The following is a 10,126-nucleotide window of genomic DNA, read 5'->3' as shown; positions in this document are numbered from 1 at the left end:
GGACGTTTGTGTGGTACTCTGAAAGTTGGGAGAAGCTGGTCACCCACTCTCTCTTTCCTGGTGAAGGGTAGTCTTTCTCACTGGGAAGTTCCCTCTTGGCACTGAGCAATGCCTGCTGGGGGGAGGGGATGATTCGGACAAAATGAAGCTGCCCTCCTCTTTTTTTGCAGTTAATCTCAGGTTTTTTGTTCCATTATGTTGTTAAAATTTCTTAAATGGACTCTAGAGCTCTCCCAGAGCTATTTTTGTTCATGGATAGCTGTCTAATTGCTGATCTTTGTTGGGAGATGGAAGTTAGGGTCTACTACCTTGCCATTTTGGTGATGTAACCTCAGAAATGCTAATTCTCAAAATGCTTATTTGATTTTCAGTATTTTTCCTTTTTTATATACATTTAAAGCTATGACTATCTCTTAAAACATGGTTTAACTGCATCTTACAAGTTTCAAAGTGAAATATTTTAATTGTTATTTAGTTCAAATATTTTCTATCATGGTATTTTTAAAAAAATATATCTTATTTATAGTGTATTTCTTAATTTCCAAAGATATGACCTTTAGTTATCTTTCTCTTGTTAATTTTTAGCTTAATTGCCTTGTGGTACTGGACATATTTTATACCATATCATTCTTTTTTTAAAATTTAAATTCAATTAGCAAACATATAGTACATCATTAGTTTCAGATGTAGTGTTCAATAATTCATCAGTTGCATATAACACCCAGTGCTCATCACATCCTGTGCCCTCCTTAATGCCCACCACCCAGTTACCCCACCCACCTCCCCCTTCCACAACCTCAGTTTGTTTCCCAGGGTCAAGAGTCTCTCGTGGTTTGTCTCCCTCTCAGATTTCTTCCCATTCAGTTTTCCCTCCCTTCCCCTATGATCCTCTGTGCTATTTCTTATATTCCACATATGAGTGAAACCATATGATAATTGTCTTTCTCTGTACTATATCATTCTTTTGAAATTTGTTATTTCTTTCCTGGACCAGTTTATAATCTATTTTTTTGCAAATGTTTTATGGACAGTTAAAAGGTATATGTATTCTATAGCTGTTGAGTGCAGTGTTCTATATATACCTAGTATTCATATTTGTTAGTTTTATTGTTCAAATTTTCTGTCCTTAATGATTTCTTTCTTTTTTTTTTTTTCTTTTTTGGCAGGGACAAGCAGGTTTTATTCCAAGAGCTGGAGAGTGGTAGTCCCCGCTCCCTTAATGATTTCTTTCCTCTGCTTAATCTACCAGTAAATGAAAGAGATTGTTAAAATTGCCCAGTGTGATCGTGGATTTGTCTAGTCTTCCTTAGAGTTTTATCACTTTGTTAGCTTTATATATTTTGAGAATTTGTTATCAGGTTTATACACATTTAAAATTTTTATCTTCCTAGAGAATTAAATCTTTTATCATTGTGAAATTTGCCTTAATCTATAATAATTAGCTGTTTACATTTTGTCTACTTTGTTATTACTATAGTTACAATTTTCTTTTAGGATTTGTCTAGTATGTTTATTTTTTATCTCTTTATTTTAAGCCTTTTAATCCTGTTTCAGTTATCTATCGATGCATGACAGAACATTCCAAAATGTAGTGGCTTTTGGCCTGTCCTCTCCCAGCCGAAGCCCCGGGGGACCAGAGCAAGACGCGGGGACCATGTTCCGACGCAAGCTGACGGCCCTCGACTACCACAACCCGACTGGCTTTAACTGCAAAGATGAAACAGAATTTAGAAACTTTATTGTTTGGCTGGAAGACCAGAAAATCAGACACTACAAGACTGAAGACAGAGGTAATTTAAGAAACATCCACAGCAGTGACTGGCCCAAGTTCTTTGAAAAGTATCTCAAAGATGTTAACTGTCCTTTCAAGATTCAAGATCGACAAGAAGCAATTGACTGGCTTCTTGGTTTAGCTGTTAGACTTGAATGTGGAGATAATACTGAAAAATACAAGGACTTGGTACCTGATAATACAAAAAATGCTGAAAATGCAGCTAAAAATGCAGAGCCATTGATCAACTTGGATGTAAATAATCCTGATTTTAAGGCTGGTGTAATGGCTTTGGCGGACCTTCTTCAGATTCAGCGTCATGACGATTACCTGGTAATGCTTAAGGCAATTCGCGTTTTGGTCCGGGGGCGCCTGACCCAGGATGCAGGTGCTAAAGCAGATCAAACGGAAGAGGGCTTGCCTGTTGCTTTAGACAAACATATTCTTGGTTTTGACACAGGAGATGCAGTTCTTAATGAAGCTGCTCAAATTCTGCGATTGCTGCATATAGAAGAGCTCAGAGAGCTACAGACAAAAATTAATGAAGCCATAGTAGCTGTTCAGGCAATTATTGCTGATCCAAAGACAGACCACAGACTGGGGAAAGTTGGAAGATGAACATCTTAGGATTTCAGCTTCTCACCTACTTAGTACAATTGGGAACCACGTATGCTCTGGCATGTGTTTGGAAATCAAATGTCACATTTTCAAGGGAAGAATCCTAGAAAATTGACTATGTTCTCGAGATTTATCATCATTGCTTTTTCTTTAATAAAGTTCAGGAAAGTGGGAAAAAATGTAGTGGCTTTTTTTTTTTTAAAGATTTTATGTATTTTTGAGAGAGAGAGAGAGTACAAGCAGGGGAAGCAGCAGGCAGAGGGAGAGGGAAGGGCAGGCTCCCTGCTCAGCAGGGAGCCCAATGTGGGGCTCGATCCCAGGATCCTGGGATCGTGACGCGGGCGGAAGGCAGACGCTTAACCATCTGAGCCACCCAGGCGCCCCTCCAAAATGTAGTGGCTTAAAGTAACAATGTGTTATTATCTCTCATGGCTCTGGGGGTTGGTTTGGCATAGCTCAGCAGCTCTCATTTGGGAAGGGGTTCCATCATGCAGTTGCAGTCATAGTCATATGGTAGCTGGAATTTGCAAGGGCTTGATTTGGACGGCTGTGACCGGCTTCCCCCAGGATGCATCTTTGAAGAGAGTAAGGCAAAAGCCACAGGCTTCTTGTGATATGGCTGTGGAGGTCACATGACGCCACTCTGCCATATTCTATTAGTCCAAAGTGAATTAGAGGTCTGGCTCAGATTCAGGGAGGAAGGGGCTACACAGGAGTGTAAATACTGAGAGGTGTGATTCACTAGAAGGCTATTTTTGAAGACCTAGTTACCACTTGCTCCCTGGCTTGCAATGGTTCCCATCCCTCCCACATGTACTCCTCCACCAGGGCCCCCAACGTTTCATTCCACTGTGGCATTAGGCTCCATCTTAAAATCCAGGATCTCGTCTAAATTATGTCCAGGTATAGATTAGGTTTGTCGGGTACATTACTTGGGTACAGTTCCTTTCAATCTGTATTTCTGAAAGCATGGTGATTTTTTATTAAGTTTTTAATTTTAATTCTCTTATAGTTCACATACAGTGTTACATTAATTTCAGCTGTACAATATAGTAATTCAACAATTCCACATATTACTCAGTGCTCATCATAAGTATACTTACTCTTAATTCCCTTCACCTATTTAACCCCCCCCCCCCCCCCCCCCCCCCCCCCCCCCTCTGGTAATCATCCGTTTGTTCTCTAGAGTTTAGAGTCTGTTTCTTGGTTTGTCTCTCTTGCTCTTTCTCTTTTTTTCTTTTGCCCTATGAAGGCATGGTAATTTTAGAGTATTTGTACTTCTTACATGGTGAGTATCTTTCCTCAGAGCACATTTTCCAAGAAATTAAGGTGAATGATACAGGCTTCTTTTGACCTACCCTTGAAAGTCACAAAGCATCATTTACATTACATTTTCTTGGTCCAAAGCAAGCCACAAATCTACCCCAGATTCGAGGGGAGGGGACTACAAACGGGCATGAATACTGGGAGTTGGGAATCATTGTTGGGGGGGGGATATATTTTGTGGCTAGCTAACATGACCTTGTATTTTACATCATAAGTAGTATACAGTTATAAGTAGTGTAATTATAAGTAGTATACAGTTGCTATTTTTTTTTAAATTTTTTTATTGTTATGTTAATCCCCATACATTACATCATTAGTTTTAGATATAGTGTTCCATGATTCATTGTTTGTGCATAACACCCAGTGCTCCATGCAGAACGTGCCCTCCTCAATACCCATCACCAGGCTAACCCATCCTCCCAACCCCCTCCCCTCTAGAACCCTCAGTTTGTTTTTCAGAGTCCATCGTCTCTCATGGTTCTTCTCCCCCTCCGATTTACCCCCCTTCATTCTTCCCCTCCTGCTACATTCTTCTTCTTCTTTTTTTCTTTCTTAACATATATTGCATTATTTGTTTCAGAGGTACAGATCTGAGATTCAACAGTCTTGCACAATTCACAGCGCTTACCAGAACACATACCCTCCCCAGTGTCCATCACCCAGTCACCCCATCCCTCCCACCCCACCCCCCACTCCAGCAACCCTCAGTTTGTTTCCTGAGATTAAGAATTCCTCATATCAGTGAGGTCATATGATACATGTCTTTCTCTGTTTGACTTATTTCGCTCAGCATAATACCCTCCAGTTCCATCCACGTCGTTGCAAATGGCAAGATCTTATTCCTTTTGATGGCTGCATAATATTCCATTGTATATATATACCACATCTTCTTTATCCATTCATCTGTTGATGGACATCTTGGCTCTTTCCACAGTTTGGCTATTGTGGACATTGCTGCTATAAACATCGGGGTGCACGTAGCCTTTCGGGTCCCTACTTTTGTATCTTTGGGGTAAATACCCAGTAGTGCAATTGCTGGATCATACGGTAGCTCTATTTTCAACTTTTTGAGGAACCTCCATACTGTTTTCCAGAGTGGCTGCACCAGCTTGCATTCCCACCAACAGTGTAGGAGGGTTCCCCTTTCTCCGCATCCCCGCCAACATCTGTCATTTCCTGACTGGTTAATTTTAGCCATTCTGACTGGTGTGAGGTGGTATCTCATTGAGGTTTTGATTTGGATTTCCCTGATGCCGAGCGATATTGAACACTTTTTCATGTGTCTTTTGGCCATTTGGATGTCTTCTTTGGAAAAATGTCTGTTCATGTCTTCTGCCCATTTCTTGATTGGATTCTTTGTTCTTTTGGCGTTGAGTTTGATGAGTTCTTTATAGATTTTGGATACTAGCCCTTTATCTGATAGGTCATTTGCAAATATCTCCTCCCATTCTGTCAGTTGTCTTTTGGTTTTGTTGACTATTTCCTTTGCTTTGCAAAAGCTTTTTATCTTGATGAAGTCCCAATAGTTCATTTTTGCCCTTGCTTCCCTTGCCTTTGGCGATGTTTCTAGGAAGAAGTTGCTGCGGCTGAGGTTGAAGAGGTTGCTGCCTGTGTTCTCCTTTAGGATTTTGATGGACTCCTGTCTCACATTGAGGTCTTTCAACCATTTGGAGTCTATTTTTGTGTGTGGTGTAAGGAAATGGTCCAGTTTCCTTCTGCATGTGGCTGTCCAATTTTCCCAACACCATTTGTTGAAGAGACTGTCTTTTTTCCATTGGACATTCTTTCCTGCTTTGTCAAAGATTAGTTGACCATATAGTTGAGGGTCCATTTCTGGACTCTCTATTCTGTTCCATTGATCTATGTGTCTGTTTTTGTGCCAGTACCATACTGTCTTGATGATGACAGCTTTGTAATAGAGCTGGAAGTCCGGAATTGTGATGCCGCCAGCTTTGCTTTTCTTTTTCAACATTCCTCTGGCTATGCGGGGTCTTTTCTGGTTCCATACAAATTTTAGGATTATTCGTTCCATTTCTTTGAAGAAAGTGGATGGTATTTTGATGGGGATTGCATTGAATGTGTAGATTGCTCTAGGTAGCATTGACATCTTCACAATATTTGTTCTTCCAATCCATGAGCATGGAACGTTTTTCCATTTCTTTGTGTCTTCCTCAATTTCTTTCATGAGTATTTTATAGTTTTCTGAGTACAGATCCTTTGCCTCTTTGGTTAGATTTATTCCTAGGTATCTTATGGTTTTGGGTGCAATTGTAAATGGGATCGACTCCTTAACTTCTCTTTCTTCTGACTTGTTGTTGGTGTATAGGAATGCCACTGACTTCTGTGCATTGATTTTATATCCTGCCACTTGACTGAATTCCTGTATGAGTTCTAGCAGTTTTGGGGTGGAGTCTTTGGGATTTTCCACATAAAGTATCATATCATCTGCAAAGAGTGAGAGTTTGACTTCTTTGCCAATTTGGATGCCTTTGATTTCTTTTTGTTGTCTGATTGCTGTGGCTAGGACTTCCAATACTATGTTGAATAGCAGTGGTGATAGTGGACATCCCTGCCGCGTTCCTGACCTTAGGGGGAAAGCTCTCAGTTTTTCCCCATTGAGAATGATATTCGCTGTAGGTTTTTCATAGATGGCTTTTATGATATTGAGGTATGTACCCTCTATCCCTATACTCTGAAGAGTTTTGATCAAGAAAGGATGCTGTACTTTGTCAAATGCTTTTTCTGCATCTATTGAGAGGATCATGTGATTCTTGTTCTTTCTTTTGTTAATGTATTGTATCACGTTGATTGATTTGCGGATGTTGAACCAACCTTGCAGCCCAGGGATAAATCCGACTTGGTCGTGGTGAATAATCCTTTTAATGTACTGTTGGATCCTATTGGCTAGTATTTTGGTGAGAATTTTTGCATCCATGTTCATCAGGGATATTGGTCTGTAATTCTCCTTTTTGATGGGGTCTTTGTCTGGTTTTGGGATCAAGGTAATGCTGGCCTCATAAAATGAGTTTGGAAGTTTTCCTTCCATTTCTATTTTTTGGAACAGTTTCAGAAGGATAGGTATTAATTCTTCCTTAAATGTTTGGTAGAATTCCCCTGGGAAGCCATCTGGCCCTGGGCTTTTGTGTTTTGGGAGATTTTTGATGACTGCTTCTATTTCCTTAGTGGTTATAGGTCTGTTCAGGTTTTCTATTTCTTCCTGGTTCAGTTTTGGTAGTTGATACATCTCTAGGAATGCATCCATTACTTCCAGGTTATCTAATTTGCTGGCATAGAGTTGCTCATAATATGTTCTTATAATTGTTTGTATTTCTTTGGTGTTGGTTGTGATTTCTCCTCTTTCATTCATGATTTAGTTGATTTGGGTCATTTCTCTTTTTTTTTTTGATAAGTCTGGCCAGGGGCTTATCAATCTTGTTAATTCTTTCAAAGAACCAGCTCCTAGTTTCGTTGATCTGTTCTACTGTTCTTTTGGTTTCTATTTCATTGATTTCTGCTCTGAACTTTATTATTTCTCTTCTCCTGCTGGGTTTAGGCTTTATTTGCTGTTCTTTCTCCAGCTCCTTTAGGTGTAGGGTTAGGTTGTGTACTTGAGACCTTTCTTGTTTCTTGAGAAAGGCTTGTATTGCTATATACTTTCCTCTTAGGACTGCCTTTGCTGTATCCCAAAGATTTTGAATAGTTGTGTTTTCATTTTCATTGGTTTCCATGAATTTTTTTAATTCTTCTTTAATTTCCTGGTTGACCCATTCATTCTTCAGTAGGATGCTCTTTAGCCTCCATGTATTTGAGTTCTTTCCGACTTTCCTCTTGTGATTGAGTTCTAGTTTCAAAGCATTGTGGTCTGAAAATAGGCAGGGGATGATCCCAATCTTCTGGTACCAGTTGAGACCTGATTTATGACCTAGGATGTGATCTATTCTGGAGAATGTTCCATGGGCACTAGAGAAGAATGTGTATTCCGTTGCTTTGGGATGGAATGTTCTGAATATGTCTGTGAAGTCCATTTGGTCCAGTGTGTCATTTAAAGTCTTTATTTCCTTGTTGATCTTTTGCTTAGATGATCTGTCCATTTCAATGAGGGGGGTGTTAAAGTCCCCCACTATTATTGTATTGTTGTCGATGTGTTTCTTTGCTTTTGTTATTAATTGCCTTATATAATTGGCTGCTCCCATGTTAGGGGCATAGATATTTACAATTGTTAGATCTTCTTGTTGGATAGACCCTTTAAGTATGATATAGTGTCCTTCCTCATCTCTTATTACAGTCTTTGGTTTAAAATCTAATTTGTCTGATATAAGGATTGCCACCCCAGCTTTCTTTTGGTGTCCATTAGCATGGTAAATGGTTTTCTACCCCCTCACTTTCAATCTGGGGGTGTCTTTGGGTCTAAAATGAGTTTCTTGCAGACAGCATATCGATGGGTCTTGTTTTTTAATCCAATCTGATAGCCTGTGTCTTTTGTTTGGGGCATTTAGCCCATTTACATTCAGGGTAACTATTGAAAGATAGGAATTCAGTGCCATTGTATTGCCTGTAAAGTGACTGTTACTGTATATTGTTTGTGTTCCTTTCTGGTCTATGTTGCTTTTAGGCTCTCTCTTTGCTTAGAGGACCCCTTTCAATATTTGTTGTAGGGCTGGTTTCGTGTTTGCAAATTCCTTTAGTTTTTGTTTGTCCTGGAAGCTTTTTATCTCTCCTTCAATTTTCAATGACAGCCTAGCTGGATATAGTATTCTTGGCTGCATATTTTTCTCATTTAGTGCTCTGAATATGTCCTGCCAGTCCTTTCTGGCCTGCCAGGTCTCTGTGGATAAGTCTGTTGCCAATCTAATGTTTCTACCATTGTAGGTTACATATCTCTTCTCCCGAGCTGCTTTCAGGATTTTCTCTTTGTCTCTGAGACTCGTAAGTTTTACTATTAGATGTCGGGGTGTTGACCTATTTTTATTGATTTTGAGAGGGGTTCTCTGTGCTTCCTGGATTTTGATGCCTGTTTCCTTCCCCAAATTAGGGAAGTTCTCTGCTATAATTTGCTCCATTATACCTTCTGCCCCTCTCTCTCTTTCTTCTTCTTCTGGGATCCCAATTATTCTAATGTTGTTTCGTCTTATGGTATCGTTTATCTCTCGATTTCTGCCCTCGTGATCCAGTAGTTGTTTATCTCTCTGTTTCTCAGCTTCTTTATTTTCCATCATTTGGTCTTCTATCTCACTGATTCTTTCTTCTACCTCATTTATCCTAGCAGTTAGCGCCCCCATATTTGATTGTACCTCATTGATAGCCTTTTTGATTTCTACTTGGTTAGATTTTAGTTCTTTTACTTCTCCAGAAAGGGTTTCTCTAATAACTTCCATGTTTTTTTCAAGCCCAGCTAGTATCTTTAAAGTGATGATTCTGAACTCTAGATCTGACATCGTACTAATGTCCGTATTGAGTAGGTCCCTGGCAGTCGGTACTACCTCTTGTTCTTTTTGTTGAGGTGATTTTTTCCGTCTTGTCATTTTGTGCAGAGGAGAATAGATTAATGAGAGAACAAAATGCTAGCAGGGTAACAACGTCCCCAGAAAATATACTCTAAACAAATCAGAAAAGACCTGAAGCAGTGGGAAAAGAAAGGGAAAGAGAGAAAAAAGAAAAGGAAAGAAAAAAAAGAAAAAAGAAAAAGATAAAGATAAAAACAAACAAAAGCAGAACAAAACAAAACAAAACAAAAACAGAATGTGATCAAATATGATCAGGCTGGATTATAGATCAGTGCCACACACTAGATTTTGGGTGTATTTTGGTCTGTTAAAAGAAAGTCCCTCCCAAAATTTTAAAGAAAGAAAAACTTATATATGTACAAAAATAAGGGTTGATATGATGAAGGGATGGAATATGACTGTAAAGATGGAAATTATAAAAAATTTTAAAAAAGGATTTGATAAGTTGTTTGAAAAAAGAAAGAAGAGGATTAAAAAAAAAAAAGAAAGAAAAAAGGGAGAGAATGTGATAAGGCAGGGGAGTAGAAAAAAACCATACACTAGAGATTTAGAGTATATTTTGATCTGTTAAAAGAAACTATCTCAAGATTTTAAAGAGAGAACAACTTATATATCTATATGCCAAAAATACGGGTAACTACTATGAAGGGATAGAATATGACTTTAAAAATGAAAAATAAAAATGTTTTTTTTAAAAAAAGGGATTGATAGGGGCGCCTGGGTGGCTCAGTCGTTAAGCGTCTGCCTTCGGCTCAGGTCATGATCCCAGGGTCCTGGGATCGAGCCCCGCATCGGGCTCCCTTCTCCGCGAGAAGCCTGCTTCTCCCTCTCCCACTCCCCCTGCTTGTGTTCCCCCTCTCGCTATCTCTCTCTCTGTCAAATAAATAAATAAAATCTTTAAAAAAAA

General features: G+C 39.2%; 1 protein-coding gene across 1 annotated transcript; it reads left to right on the top strand.

The window, feature by feature from the left end:
- The first annotated feature begins 1,580 nt into the window (after positions 1–1,580).
- LOC116624147 (RNA transcription, translation and transport factor protein-like) lies at positions 1,581–2,389 on the top strand. Its single transcript, XM_032391801.1, has one exon. It carries the CDS (start codon positions 1,655–1,657, stop codon positions 2,387–2,389), a length of 735 nt encoding a protein of 244 aa, XP_032247692.1. The 5' UTR covers positions 1,581–1,654.
- Positions 2,390–10,126: the final 7,737 nt, after the last annotated feature.

This window comes from Phoca vitulina, unplaced genomic scaffold (genome assembly GCF_004348235.1).
Source record: "Phoca vitulina isolate PV1807 unplaced genomic scaffold, GSC_HSeal_1.0 scaffold64, whole genome shotgun sequence".
Classification (NCBI taxonomy): domain Eukaryota; kingdom Metazoa; phylum Chordata; class Mammalia; order Carnivora; family Phocidae; genus Phoca; species Phoca vitulina.
Note: the sequence above shows the minus strand (reverse complement) of the source record. Positions and strands in the feature narration are given on the sequence as shown.